A 16251-nucleotide genomic window follows, 5' to 3' on the forward strand; every position below is an offset into this window, starting at 1 on the left:
AAATGTGATCAAAGTACCAGAAGTCTGGAGAACACACTGCAACTTCTTTAGAAACTGCCAGAAATAGGTTCTGTGAGAAGCTCCATGGGCCAGCCCCCCTTTCTCACAAAACCAGCTGCAGAACTGGCAAGGCTTTGCTGAGCAAGGATGGGGCGGGCAGCAGGCTCCATTTCTCCTTGTCCCAGTGGGGCTCCTTTGCACAAATGCTATTTGCACTGTCCGTTTCACAGGATAATAGGATTTGGCCTTCTGCATTAAAGTAATACCCATTAACTATGATCTTTTCATTCACCAAGCCATTCTAATGGGAATAATCTGTATGTATCAGGGGAACAGGAGAGGTTAACACCAGCTTCTTGGAGTCGGCTGCCAGAACACAATTATTGTACAATATGTCTCAGGTAGCCTCACAGGAGGTAGTGTTACAGGGTAATGAGGGTGAACTTAACTTCTGAAACACCCGCTCGTTTCCAAGATTTATTAAAGTCTTAAGTTGGTCTTTGCCCCATTTTTAAACACTCCATTAATAAAAAATTTCTATAGCAAAGTGAAAGCTTACAGACTGGCTTTACACAATGCTTCAACCTAAGCTAGAAACCTCTGGAACTTAATTTTGTCCTTTGAGGGGGGATGAAATGGATAACAACAAAGTTGTAGTAACTACCTTGTGACTCAGAAATGAAGCAAAACACGAGGGAAAACAATAGCATGAACTCATGGGTAAATTCAGGAGAAAAAGAAACCTACCTAATGTAAACAATGTGTCAAGTGTGGCCTTTGGAGAAAACTGGTAATCCAAAAGATATCCCAAAAGGTGTCCTAAACTTAATGCATCCTGCTTCAACCTGATACTCTGCATGTTCTTTGCTATGAACATACCAATGGCCTCAACTATTTCTGGGAAATGTAAAATAAAAAGCTCATATTGCATGGCAGGACTGAGTATGAACACTAATAAGTTGAACTTATTAGGACTAAACAGGAAATAGAACTGATATCCCCAAAGAGCTATATGTGTTCCAACAAACGGAATGAGAGTCAAATCACTTAAAATGCCTAGCCAAAGATACAAGCACTTAAGACATTTGAATTTGTGTCTAAAACTGAGTTTCATACAAGCAGAAATTGAGGCAGTAGGCTGTAAAAGTAATTTAAGTATAGATGTACACAAGAAATCCTGGATCCTCAAATTTTCCGTCTGGGGCAGAGGGGCTTCTAGATGAGAGACACTGAAACATCTAAAAAGTTTCATCTGCTCCTTGCAGCCAAATCTTGTTTTATACTTACCTTGGTTGTAATCATGTGTTTTCATTTTTGTAATTAAACCACAGTCTTAAGATCTTGTTGAATAAACCCTCAATGATACTATAATTAAGACTGCCTTAAGGTGACAGGCAAGGTGAATGAGAAGGAGATGGCAAACATAAGGCACGCTGTCCCCGGAGAGGGAGCAGGCTGGAGCAGAGCAGGATGTGCAGGCAGCTGTGACACCGAGCTCAGGACAGGCTCTCACAGGGCCAGCCTGGGGACGAGTTACCTGAATAATGAGCACAGCTAGGCTGCAGCTTGGGGCAAACCCAGAGCGAGAGGTGTTGTGGCACGGCCACAGTTTTATCAAGTGAATAACGATGTTACAGAGTGACACGGCGAGTTCTGGTGCCTTTGTTTTCAGTGCTATTACATGGCTGAGCAGTCAGAGAAACTGCTGCATGTCCTGAGAGGGGCTTCTCGGCAGGTCTAATAGACTAGAGGGGAATTGCATTGATTCCAAGCCCTGAACTGAATAATTTTTTTGTATTTTATTTATTTAACAAACCACCCCAGACTGCTATTGGGCAAACAGTGCACTAAGTCCTTATCATTTTACAAAGAAAACCTCTGACTTTCTCCCTACCAGGCAATTCTCTGAAGTGCTGAGCATCCTCAGCACTGCCTCCTCTGCAATTCAGTGGGAATGATGTTTCACTCATCATTGCTCAGGTGCACTACAGGACTAATTTTAATAATTAATTTATTCCTTTTTTTTTTTTTTTTAAGTGGTTAATCAAAGTCAAGGACTGATACAGAAAAAGCCTCCACTCACAGCACCTTCGGGGAATCAAGTCTCCCTAAAGGTATTTGTAAAAGTATTTTTAGTCTTCTTAAATTCTAGAAATGTTGTGGTGTATTTATGAACAAAGGAAAAACTTAAAATATATTTGTGTGAAATAGATAATGAACAAGATCGATTATTAGAATGCTCATGACATCAGAATTCTGTAGATATGGGCAACTACATTTATGTAGCTGTATAACCCTTGGTAATCTCTAAGGAGACACAAACCTGCTTGAGCTGGGTTCTATTGTACACCCGAGATTGAGTTTAAAGGAAGGATGGTAAGTGTTATATCTCTCTCTGGGACATCATATACAAAAAGGGTCAGAAGGATTTAGGGGTTTGGAGTGACTTCTGGCCCCATTAAGCTAATATGCAGAATGCCAGTTAAATAGTAATACTCCTCTTACCACCAGCATTGCCAAGGCTTTATCACTACACACCACAGAGAATTGAATGTCCCAAGACATTCACAGGCAACAGTGGTCACTGCTGCAGGTTTTAGCACTTGGATGTGTCATAGATGCATACTGTGGTAAAGAGCAGGACAGTGACATTCTCCTGCAGCTGTTTTGGGCATCTCCATGTTGCAGTTCCCACATCCAGAACTGTGACTTTGGTGGGTTAGGCCCAGTAGGCACACAAAGAAGAGTTCAGGGAGTGGTACAACTCCTAGGATCAGATCTGACCCACAGCACTGATCTGGATAATGTCCTCTTATAGGAGAGAAAAAGCAATTTAGAATTCAGAGAAATTTCCTGGTGCTCCCCTAATCAGCTGGTCAACTATAAGGAGGCTTTGCCAAAGGAATTAGCCTAGGGAGCTCTGTTCAATCAATCATATGTATTTTAGAATAAAATGGGAAAAGTAGTGTTTGAAGTTAACCTACCTCCTAGGTGCATCTAGGATGGCTCTGAAAATCTGCTTGCAGATTAGCATCCCTCCCACCTGGGCAGGTGCTTCTGCAAGGAAGGAAAGCTGGGCATGGACAGAGCAAGGTGCTGCTGCTCTGGCTGCCACTCCTATCAGGGCTGGACTGCCCCAGCAGAGAGCACTGAGGAACAATCTCATCTATTGACTAAGCAAATTACCAGCTTTTCTGTGGAGTGCTAGTATTTTAGAAACTAAGCAATAATATAAAAACGAACATGTACATCCTAAAATCCTAAATGTTCCAGGCTGCTGGAGTTCTGCTAATAGCACATTGCCTAGCAACAGCTATATTTAAAATAGGTCCTTAATTCCACTCTGAAATGTACCTATTTTACATACTGGAGAGTATTGTAGTGTTCTGTCCTCAAGTAAATATGATGTTAGTGCTTCAAACTACATGAAACTCTCTCTGTGTAGATACAGAATGGTAGTTATTGTTAGTTGAACATGGGATAGGATGAACGACATAAAATTTAATAAAACTTGCAAATAAAAATATTTGCACTCATGTTGAAGAGCTGTAATTTCTTTCATAATTAATTACAATTAAATTGTAAGACTCTGAGTGAAGTGATCTATCATAATTTCGCCCCATCAAGGTAGCTGAAAGCTGTCAAATTTGACAACCAAGACATTTTTTTTCCTTCTTCCCCCTCTTCCTTTTTTAAAGCAAGACAAAGAGCACTTGAAAGCTCAGAGGGGAATGGTCTGTCTTTCGTGGCGGTAGCTCAGCCAGCACCTGGACTTCTGGTGAAATTAAATGGATCAGGACAGGGCATTCAAAAAATTTTTGTGCAATACTTTTTTTCCTTGAAAAATGTCAGTTCATTAGCACTAAAAGACATTTACTGTTTTAGACTGTGTTTTCACCAGGAAACGATTCTTGACTAGGATAGCTTTTCTGAATAAAACCAGAAAGGACACTCCTGAACAATGAAAATCCCTGTGGACAGCACATTTATACAGGATGTTGGAGACAGGGGGCACAATTTTCTGTTTTACTTAATATTCAGACTAGGCTATGACCCTTGGTTTCTCCAGCTCTGTATAGTTATTCACTGCTACTGCTGGATCTATTTCATACCATATAAATAATTAAATATTCACTGGAGCAGAAAGACCTGGATTTCCCTCACCCTTCAGTTCCTCATTGAGGATTATCTAAAGACAGTTTCATTTTTTAAACACTGCTGCAATTGTTTAATATGAGGATGACGTTTTGAGAACATTTCCAATACACATTATTTATAGAATGAAAAAGGAATTAGTAATCTCATGTAGGATATCTTTGTGTAAAGAGATACACCCCAGCCTTTCAAAAGTTATTAAAACATTTCAAATACCAGCCTTTAAAGGCTCTCTAGTGTTACAAAGAGAAGGTATAAGAAAGAGGCAGCTAATTCTAAAGACTCAGACATACTAGTTCTGATTCAGTCTGAGCACTTTACATTCAAACTTCAAAAATGAAACCCCCAAATCATTCCCTTTTCCTTTCTTAGTCTCTGTCTCAATAATTGATGAAACCATCTATATGCTGATGTCAGATCTCACAAAAAAGAATGAGAAAATTTCTCCTGCTGCTCTCTTAGGCATATACTTGAATTTTTTACATATATCATATTGAATTTGGCTCTTTCAAAAAATGTCTGAAGTTCAGAGCAGCTGTATCTATATCAGTCTGTACAATGACCCTCATTAAGAGTGTTTGAATTAATGAGCTTGTGATGGTCTGAGTTCTGCCAGAGAGAGCAATACATTTCTGCCTTTCTGGCTGGATGGCAAATGGCTGGGTAAAACGACAGTGTTCAGTGGGTCATCGTTATTTCAGTCGGGGGAGAATGGAATTAAGTTATTAACAATACAACCATTTAAGCTTCAAAATGAAAATGTATGCTATATTAATTGCATAAAATTGGACACAAGCTGGCAGTCAAACAGTCAGGGTTTGTCTCCTGACTGATTTATCTCATTACCATGTCCCCAGTGAATATATCTTTGCAAGTGCTTTAAGTATACAACAGCAGTCTTGTCTGCGAGTAGGAAATGGAACAAAACCATTAATGAACCCCCTTTAGGCTGTATTTTTTGGGAAATATTTTCAATTATTCAGGGCTAGAATTTTAGGCTTCTAAGCTTTTAATGATTTCACTTGTTTTTAAAGTTAAAACATAGCCAAATGAGTTTATTAGAAATCCTGACATGGGGAAAAAAAAAGTTCACAAAGGAATGCTTTTTATTTATGAATACTTCAAAGTTTTCTTTTACATACTTCAAGTTATAGATTTAGACTCAATTAAGTGATTCCTTTATATTTTTAGAACACTTAAAAGAAGATGCAAATAAATAAAAAAATGTGGTTTCCATGCTTCCAATCAGGGTAAACAGCTTTGCAGACTTGTGGATTCAATGTTATTTCTTATTGGATTGCAAAACTAAACACATTATTTACCATCAGCTCTGCAGCCAAGGGCAGGAGGGATGAACCAACAGAGCTGTATCTGACCTTAGCAATAAATGTTACCCCAGTTAGATCCAGTGGTAGGACTGGGGTCTATTTTGCTCACAGTGTAAATAATTCCTAGGTTTACTCTTCTTTTCCAAGAAGCTTTTGAGATGTATTGTCTTGTGAGCTGGGAATGACATAAATTGGACTGTTTAATGAACTGGTTCAAGGTGCATCAAAAAGTTCAGACTACACATTATTCCTATCCTATGGTTTCCTTGCATACATGGAAAACTTTCTTAGGCTGCATCTGGAGCCTCATGCAGGAGCCTTGCAGGAGTTTTACACAGCAAAGAGGAGTGCCATAGTTGTATATCGTCTTTTAGTACAACTAGCTTCAGTGACTGGATGAGCTAACAGGAAGGAGAAAGTACCAGGAGCATGACTGAGATGTGAAGTCTGAGAACAAGCTATATTTTCCATTTTGGAGGTGTGAATATTTAGCAGAAATCTATCCATACCTTCCACAATTTGCCAAATCCTCAAGAGGATTGGCCTTTTGTTTTTTCAGAACTATCTATGATTCTGCTGTGGACATGGTCACAAAATCCCATGGTGTGATTTATTCAAAACCACAAAAACTTCGTTTAGTGTCCAAGTGAGATTTCCAAGCACAGCATTCCTGTGCAATTACAATTGTGAATTTAAATTTGCCTCTCTGAATGCCTGTCAGGGATGAATCAAAGGGGCAGTAGAATAGTGGAAGAAAATCTGATTCAAGTGAGATGTCAGGTGGATGAAGTCATTATATAATTGCTAAGAAAGTCCAAAAGACATCATCAGTTTATGTTATCTAAAGCAAACCTATGGTGTCCTTTCAGTGAACAATTTAGGGTAAGCATATATCTTTATAGTAACTGAGCTTAGAACAAGGCATATAACAGAACCACCAAGAAGATATTAAACAATTTTAAATCCCTAAAATACAAAACAACAAAACCAACCTATTTCAGTCAGTTGTATGTTTTTCCTGAAAAAAAAATCCACAAAAGCTGATTATACATGGATCCATTAAGAGCGGGCACAGTGTGTCTTTCTAGAACCGAAGGAGGATGTGTGAGACATTAATCTGCTCTGAGCTGTGGAATATCTCAGGAAATCTGCAGCCAGCTGGCACATGCAGGTGCTCTTCTCCTTTCCCTTGACATCCACCTGTGCTCCCTCCCCTGCTGTGTCTGCTTGGTTCAGTCTGGGTGACAGAGGACACACTTCAGTTTCAAGTCTAGTGTCCTTCCAGTGACTGTAAGGGAGAACTTCATATACTTTTTTCTTACAGAGCTACTAAGTTGATTTTTAAAAAAAACAAACACTTTGGAACATCCTTCAAGGACCCTTCAGCCTTATGTAATGACTTTGTTACTATGCAATAACATAGGAACAAGTACTTTTTCTAATTACATTACTCTGAATAATGGGCACACCCTCTTTTTTTCTAAGTATTTCTAGGGACAATGGAATTGGGGCTTTAATGGCAAAGAGAAAAAAAATAAAACCTTGAGTTATGTGAAACATCTAGTCTTGCTGAAAAGTTGCATCTATTGGTTTTGCCAGTATGGGAGCTGTGTCTTGGAGATTGAAGCTGATCCTGTCCACTGAACAGGGCAAGTATTTTCTGACTCAGTTATTATTTAGCACAGCAGGTATTGTTGCTGAACAGCACTGTGGTTTAAACTAATCTGTTTCAAGCAAAGTTGCAGACTTGGTCTTTAATGCCACTATATAATTAATTCTCTCCACTTTATCCACAATGGCATAAGAAATGCCATGGAGACACCTATAACTGAAGCCACTGAGAGGCTAATGAAAAGGGGACTACTACTCTTTAAAAAAGAATAATAAAGGCATTGCTAGTCCCAGTAGGAATTTTTTTCCACTAAAAAGGCAGACTGAGAAATAACAGTAGATAGAAAAAAAATGTTCAAAACTGCTATTTTCTGAAAAACATACAGTAAATGGTAGAGTATATCTTTCACATCTATCTAAGAAACTTAACTAAGCATTTATCACCAAAAAAACCCATAGAATTTTTCAGAGCATAAATATTCACTGAAAAAAGTAAGATGGTGCCATGTTTTGTCATGATGGAAGTCAGAGGTCAAACAACATTTTTGATAATAGTTCTTAGAATATCAAGAAATATCAGGTATACTGATTGTGCAATGTTTCACTGAAGAACAGGGATAATAAGGTGAGGAAGCCCAAAGAGGCAGTGGACTTGATGACATCACTGTGATGTGACTCACCTCAGAGGGGCTGCTTCTTTTTGCTTTCTTGCATTTTTAAATGATAACAATGGTCTGTCGGATCATGTTCTTTATTGAAGCTTGTGAAAATGTAATATCTGAGATTCTTTGAATATTTATTTTTAAAGGAAAGATGTTAAGTTTGAATAGTCTAGATGAAGTACATGAAATTTGTGAGTATATGAGAAAACAGCACAGTAATGGGTTTGCCAAGAATTTTTCTGCATTGATTGCAGCAGTATTACTAATCCTGAATCAACCTAAATGTACAGAACTGAATAAGTATTAGAGCTGTCCGTTAAGATTTGATAAATTCACTAATACATTAATTTTACCTTTTTTTGTTGAATAAATTATTTGACAAATAATGGTAAAATTCATCACATAAATTATCTGATGAATGTATTTTTTAAGTAATCGACTAGCTCTAATGAATATGCAGGCAGTTCCTTAATGAAAAGCATTACTCTGCTGCTAGCCTGCTTTCATCACTCATATGTCACAGTTTTGCATTTTGCAACTGCAATCTGTATATTTTATTAATTTACCCATTCATTTATACAAGAAAGATTCAAACCAGTATGTTTAATCAATCACTGAAGTTCTTAGAATATTTTTGCTTTACAGTTGATTATTCATTACATTTATTAAAAAAGAGCTTGGATTTTCTGCGGACACCACTCCCAAGAATTATTCTTGGCTTGTACGTTCTAAGTCAAGTGCACAGGAATGCTCTGAAAATTGCAGGGTTCATGTATAAGCCATTTTCATAGTTGTAAACACTACAATTACCAATTATTTCAAGAAACTTGAACTTGAAGACAAGCCAGACACCTTCAAAATCCCTAAAAACACTCATTAGATGAGTAAAACAAGGAATAGCATGCAGGAGCTACCTCCCTCACTGCACACCACTGGGATGTTTGGATAAAAGCCACAGAGAGGTTTATTTGGATGATGTTCAATTTTGGAAATGTTCCAACCTCAAAGAGGAAGTCTGTATTTTTTTTATTACAGAGGTGATCTCAACAAATGATGGTGATAGATTTATACTGTCAAATGGCAAATTGTACCTATTAATGTTACAACACGTCACACTTCTGAGTCCTGGTTCCTCACAGAGGTGTGCCAATTTATTGTGGCAGTGACAGTAGGTACAACAGTCAAGTCTGCATGACTTTGTCGATACTGTAAAGGTACAAATCATGAATTCATTGGTGACTTTGAACTTGCTGCATAAAGCTCAGCTGAACAGATTTGATGGGAGAACATTGTGGGAGACAGGTATATTAGAAGGGTTGGCTAGAGCTGTACTTGGAATAGCAGTGATTCTTTTCCAAATTTTCCTTTGAGTGTCTCATAGACTTTCATAACTACAGTGTTAATAGCCCTTGGCAACCCTTCCAGACATCATTTCTACTCTCAAATGGATAACTAATATATAGCTGAACCTCAAAATAGGTACAAGTGGAAGAACTTATGCTATGTCGATAGAGTTTAAAAGATTAAGTTTCCAAACCCACCAGGGGTGCAGAATAAAGTCCTTACATAGGTCTACTCCCACTCAAAAAGCTATGATGCCAGAGGTGGGGAAAGTCATGTTGAAATCCTCCAAAATGGGAAGGAGTTTGTTGTTGACAGATATTACATGCTAATCAAAACTGCAGCCACGTCACCCTGGCGACAAATAGTAATTTCCATTCTGCACACTTATAACAGGGAGATTATTACTGGAAGAGTGTATTACAATAGAAAAAAAATCCTTCTAGGACTTCTTTTTATTCTCTGTTACCACCCCCCCCTCCCCGCCCCTTTTTCATACCTTGTGTCTCTGGGGTTTATATTTGTCTTTGCCTCAATCAGTCTTTGGCTGCCATGTGTGTGAATGTTTGTCTCTTAAAGCTTGAGATAAACTCATGTTTCTATTAAAAAGTTTAAATACTTGTTATAAATAATTTCTCCATACTTGTATGCTTTGATCTAATCTACTGCATAGTTTTAGTTAAAATGGTTGTGGTTCTAAAGATTACAAATATTAGGAGGAAGGAATAAGTTGTAGAAATTATCTTCAGTTTGCAGCTTGTTTCTAAAGGTTTAAAATGCTCTTTCTTTGCTAAGTCCATCTAAAGAGTTTCTGACCCACTTCTTTTCATGTACAGTCACCAATCTAATAATAATAATAATTTTTAGATGGGATCAATAAGGCCATTGCTTAAGACTTCTAATAGAACCTTAGTATTAATAAGCAAACACCTTCAGAAGTAGTGTTTCTGCTTAGGCAATCAGAGGAGAACTTAATTTGTACTCCTGATAAACACTTGAGCTCTCTATGCTTCATTATTACTACAGATTACAGCCCAAGGACGTGTTTGAAACAAGGTGCCCTGAGACAGCAAACCCATTGGTACAGGAGTGGTTCTGTTCATCATTTACGTGCTGTCTCAGAAGCACATTACAGTGTAATCCAAACCACAAATCTCCTGGGCCCCACTCACAGAAATGGAAACCACCATTTGGGTACATGGCATTTGTCCTGACAATGATTTTAATATTTTTATGCAAGAATTTTGTGGTGAGTAGCCCTCCAGAGAATTGGTATCCATGGTCTCCCAACTATCTTGGAAAACCTGAAAATGCAATGCTATTAGTAGTTGAAGCTCATGATTAAAGGTAAACTTGAAGCTGCCAGATTTTTCAGCTTTCAATATGATGGTTGCAGTGCCCTATCTGGTTATCCCTGAACAAAAGTGCTATTTTCTTGTCAGAAGTCTTAATTGATATTTTTTTCTTCTTTGTCGTTAATTAGCTGTGGGCAGAATGGAAATATTAGGAAAAGATTGGCTCCTGTAATTAAAAGGACTGCCTGAGTGGCACGACTTTGGAAAGAGTTGAATCTTTGTCATGTTGAAGCCCATGCAGTGTTCTCAGCAGGAAGGAAGGCTGGACAATGGAAACAGAATTACTACCAGCAATGTGCTTTCCACGAAGACATCTGACACCAACTTCATCTCCTAGTGTCAGTCCCTATTTTCATCGGGTTTTCCATATTTTCCTTTACTACCTGGACAGAGCATGAGCAAAATACCTAGGTCCCTGCACTTTTAGAAAATATCCCTCTTGCAGTTCAGGCTTCATTTTGCTATCACTCCATCAAAACAAGCTGTCAAAACCCTCAAAAAAAACCCTGGAGCAGCTGAAGAACCTTGCTGAAAGCAGATTGCCTCTTCCCCCATGGTCTACTAGCACATTGTTAAGAGACAATAAATGAAAGTGTGCGAATACTGTGAAAACAAGTTAGCACAAAATACTTGTATAACATACAAAAAGTAGCTGAACAACCACAGGGCTCTTTGCTGTTCAGCTACAGGTTTTTTCATGGCTTCACTTAGGCAAAGGAGTGAGAAAAAAAAGAAAACTGTCTGGCTGCACTCTTCATCCATAGGAGGGCTGCACTGGCATAGAGGCCTGGATCAAGTTCTAGCACCTTCCTTTTCCCTTTTAATTTGCAGGGATTGCTGGAAGATCTGGAGTGCTCAAAGAATGTCTACAGGCCTTGGAGTCCAGCTTGCAGGATTTGCTTCTGCAGCCAGCCAGATTTACAGCAAAACCACTGCAGACCTGCTCTGTCTCTGTGCCATGTACCTGAGATCCCCATTGGGCACAGCTCAGCTGGAGCTGAAAACAAGGTTACAGATGCCTACACTTGGGGCATTTTCTATGTTTTGATAGCGCGATTTTCGTGTGCAAACCCTACAGAGACACATCACTGTGCATAAATCTTTACTTGAAGGCAGATGAGGAACAGGAATGAGAGAAATAACAACAAAAACCCCAGCCCTTCTGCCTCCATGGAAGAAAAGATAAGGTCCAAATAGGAAATAGGAAATTGTAAACTTAAACCTAAGAATTGTAAGACTTTCCTAGTAAAGGATGGTGTCTTGCCATGATTTTATTCCGTCTTAGCAACCTGTTGGACACTACAGAAGCACTGACCCAAGGGAGGTCATGATGCTTTGCCTCTCAAAAATCTGCTGTGCTCCCCAGAAGGGTGAGATGGGGAGGCATAACCTTGCAGCTATATCTGTCAGATTTTTTCCAGCTGTATCCAATATGCAGTGGGAATTTGGCATGAAATTTGACCAGAATTATACCTGATACTTTATTAAGCTTTGAAATGGATAATGCCTTGAAATAAAACTGTTTCACTACCGAGTTGTATGTGTTAGGATCTTCCACTTCTTTTTTTTAACAAATCCTCACATTATACCGAATAGCTTAAAAAGCAACACAGCTGTAACTGACTTGACCATAGGTGTTGTGAGGCCTTGCTATTGCACCTTCTCCTTCTGTTAGCTCCAGCTATCAGTGTCAACACAGTCATACAGAATAAAGCCCCATTACAGCTAGAATGGTTCCTTAAACTTTATAGCACTTAGAAATGCTCCTGAGACACCAAAAACATCTCGATTCAGAATTGAACATGTAATACCTGCCAAATTTGCAGGTTTGAAACCACTTCCAATAGGAATTAAAAAGGCCCTCTTCACAGCTGAAATAGGGCTATCAATACTTGACTTGTCTGCCCATGTGAAATAGCAGGTTCTTTTCTCTGACGTCGCAATTTAGTTTAAAATGGCTTTGATGATGACAGGGTACATGCGAATGATAAAACCACAAAGATGACAGTCTAATCTTACAAAGATGACCCATCACTGATAAGAGATTAAGTCACACAACATTTGAAAAACCAGATTATCTGTCTGCTAGGATGGTGTCTGTGTAACACCTCCTGCTGAGCCATGCTGAGATGCCAGTGACATACAGAGATGCTTCTCTGCAAAAACCAGAAATGCTTCACAGAATTTCACAAACCATTAAGATAAAAGAAAGAGAGTAAGAAAAAACTCCTCTGATATTATATTAAACTTTTTTTGTCAAACATTCATTTTTCAGACTAGTAAAGTATTTAGATGTACAGCATATAAATAATTTAGAGGTACTATAAAAAGGTCTAAATTAGTCAATTCTGCCCTATAATTAGCACTCACAGCTATTCTGGCAGTGGGTGGGTGATTATTAAACACCTTTTATTATTGGCTTTATGTACTACAATAAAAAATTAAAATTATACTTACAAGAATTATTAGACATGCTGGTCCTATAAAACTCCATATAAAGTTATTCTTAGTGCTGAGCCAACATCTGAAAATTAAACAGCAGAAAATGCCTTGAAATGTGCTTTTGTGATTATTGTCTCCTTCTGTAAGATGATTTGAACACAGAAACAGTGACTTACACTTCTGTGGTGCCATAGTACTTGTATCCCAGTGCAGCAGAGATTCCAACGACCACGGCTGGGCTGACATAGCCAAAGACATAGAAATTCTTGTGCAAGAAACCCTTGTTGTAGATGACTCCCACAACTATAAGGTAGAGGTGAATACCTTCAATGCACATCCATGCAAAAGCAGCTAGAAGGAAATAATGGAGTAGTCCAGCAGTAATTGAACAGAAGAGCTAGAAATTCAATCAGAGAAAGCAGGAGTCATAATTCTATTAACAGGCTTTTGTCAATATATATTATAATATAACAGTACATGCACAGTAACTGAGTGACCTTAAAGTGGCGATTCAGCCCAGCTGGAATGCTGGTTAACAAAAACTTGGCCTACACCCATTTGCACATTTGCTTATTAGTGTTTTCTGTAGCAAATGGTAAAATAAAGAGACTAATTCAACTTTTAAAATTAGTGCATGTCTTCCCAGAAAAACTGTATAAGTGGTTTGACTAGATTGATCCTATTGTTATAGTAGAGTAGTCTATTGGCTTGATCTACAGAAAGTTAGTTTTTATTATTTTGATAACATTGTAATTCGTCATCACAAGGAATTGTTTCTGAAACAACTTTTGTTATACAAAGTGTTTGTAAAATGATATTTTTCAATCCATCAATAGTGGAGTGCTAGCTCAGGCATAGAAGCTCATATTTTTTCAAGTAATTTTAAATCCTATTCAGCTTCTTATAGGAGGATATTTTGATAATTTATGCATGATTTTATTTCTTAAAACTAATCTGAGATGCAAAAATCAACACCCTAGCTTTCTGAAAAGCAAAAGGGACAGGTCAAGACCTCACATGTGGTCCTCCAGCTAACAGCTCAATATCTCAGATGTCAGCTTGGGATTGCAGCTCTGGCCTGATTTTAGACAAAACTGTCAACCTGGGAGCCACCAAAGTGGCTTTATACAGCATCCTAAATGAAGTGAAAATGCTAAACACATTGAGATCACAGTCTCAGTAAAGGTGACAAATTTTAAATGAAACCCATGGAGCAAAGTCAATACACCCCAGCTCATACGAAGGCCCTGCTTCTTTAAATGACATTTTGTATTTCCTGCTACTGTACTAAGAAGTCGGGGTCACTATTGTAGATAGGAAGTGTGGGGAGTAGAAGGAAGATCATATCTTATACTGTATATTTATTTTGCAATACAAAATCAAGGCACAAGTGAAAACTACCCACCTTATTATTGTTCATATTAATTCCAATCAGAAAAATAAGTTCTGCCAGGAAAAGGCTGCAGCAGAGGTTTTTGTGGATTGTCGTTCTAGTGCTTTGAATTTCACTGAAGAACCAGAAGGTGAAAATGCACATGGAGAGGCAAATCAACGAAATAATTATTCCTAGCTGAGTGATTCTTGTAAGAATGCTATAATTTGTAACACCCTGGGGGAAAATTATAATATAGGATTTAAAAGAACAGCTTTATAACGTCTCAAGAAAGACCTCATTCTATAATACAGCTCTTTTCTTCTTTTCTACAAAATATTAATCAAAACTGTTTGTAGAGTTTCATTAGAAATGTACACTTTGGATAATCTAAAAAATATTGGGTTTTTGTGAGACAGATATAATTCTAGGGGAAATTAGTAATAAACTGTATATATTCCTGCTCTTGCATTTTCTGATATTTCTTAACAAAACCTTTTATTAAAATCAGTATCTCCTAATAAGATTTTCAAAATCAGATCATTTTAGTGAATGACAAATACACTGGCAGCAGGACATCTATTAATATGACACAAATATTTTCTAATATAAAAGGACTTATCACAGCAGAGACTTAGATAAGCAAAACTGAATAACTGTCCTACTGAATTTGCAACATGATCAAAACAAGACTCTGAAATAACAATCACTTCAAGCAAATGCTATTCCAGATATTTAACATGAACTTTCTCCAGAGAAACACAAGATACTTCAATACCAGACGTGAATATTTTCTGTAAAGAATACAATTTCTTTTGCTGTTTGTTATTTGAACAAAGAAACTCTGAAATACATGACTGTACATCAGCAAAAGGAGAGTATTCAGCTGACCATAAAATGTATCTAAGAATATTTTTACTAAATAAAGGATGAGAGATTCTTCACCTCCCAGCCTTTCTTTTCAAAATAACTATATAGGTACCTGCAAAGGTTTTAAATTTGAACTGCAGACCTAGGATGCTATTTAGCAACCAGGAAACAGCCTCTATCAGCATGAAATTCACAGTGTGAGAGAACTGTCTCAATACAGTATATTCATGCTAATATTCTGCTTGCTGTCAGTTCTGATACCTTATAAAGCTGCTTCCTGAGGCAGGACCTGAGCTCCTGCAGATCCCCACTGAGACCCTGAAAATCTATGGGGCTTCTTAATATAAGAAGGACATAAATTGAGTGGCCATTCTTCCAATTTTGTGCTGCTTGTAAGTGTCCCTGTTTAATAGTCATAAACTTCAGATTGATTATGCTGCTGCAAACTCTCCAGAGAGAAATTAAAGCAGCTTTTTAGACGCCAAGGTTAGACAAATGGGTGGCAAAGTTTTGAGAGACAGAAATTCAGGGCCATATGGTTACTGACCATCAATGAATGGCAGATAAATCCCACAGCAGTATTCAAGTGAGATGTAAAATGAAATGCAACACTCCAAAAATAAGCACAACAGACTGTGTTTTTGGAACAAGATACTTTGCTGCATCACTGCTCTGTAATACTGCAGAAAGGACATAAGGAAATTCAAACACATATGGGAGGAATTTTGTTTGCTTTGTGCACAATAAATTGTGTGTTTGCTGAACAAAATAGAGACAACATAAAGGGGGGAAAGTATGCAGGTTGCACTAAAATAAAAACATAAGGAATGAAAACAGAAGAAAGTATTAGGTAAAACACTAAATTAAAATAGCACTTACAACGGAGCCACCTGAGGACATCAAAACAGCAAAATGAGTCAGATGATTACATTTGCATGAGATATGAGTGGAGTTGGAATGTGTCAGCTCACAGCCTTCTGTAGCCCAGTTGCCATTCATTGTGTCTGAGTAGTTCCAAAATGCGCATTTAATGTCTTTATCTGCAGTCTGGAACAGAAACAAGATGTTCTGCTGATGGCAAAAGGCAGGATATTTCCCATCAAGAGACCTTTCTT

The 16251-nt window shown here is 37.9% G+C and overlaps 1 protein-coding gene across 2 annotated transcripts in view; it reads right to left on the bottom strand.

The window, feature by feature from the left end:
• The window catches only part of ADGRL4 (adhesion G protein-coupled receptor L4), a 72228-nt gene that overhangs the window by 5555 nt on the left and 50422 nt on the right, over nucleotides 1–16251 (bottom strand). For both annotated transcript variants that reach the window (XM_030278979.4, XM_072932524.1), the window contains 4 exons: nucleotides 16016–16183; nucleotides 14300–14503; nucleotides 13071–13291; nucleotides 12910–12976 (listed from right to left, as the gene is read on the bottom strand). In XM_030278979.4, the coding sequence (XP_030134839.2) occupies nucleotides 12910–12976; nucleotides 13071–13291; nucleotides 14300–14503; nucleotides 16016–16183 (660 nt within the window). The remainder of the gene's footprint in view (nucleotides 1–12909; nucleotides 12977–13070; nucleotides 13292–14299; nucleotides 14504–16015; nucleotides 16184–16251) is intronic.

The sequence above is a fragment of the Taeniopygia guttata genome, chromosome 8, assembly GCF_048771995.1.
Source record: "Taeniopygia guttata chromosome 8, bTaeGut7.mat, whole genome shotgun sequence".
In the NCBI taxonomy this organism is placed as follows: Eukaryota; Metazoa; Chordata; class Aves; order Passeriformes; family Estrildidae; genus Taeniopygia; species Taeniopygia guttata.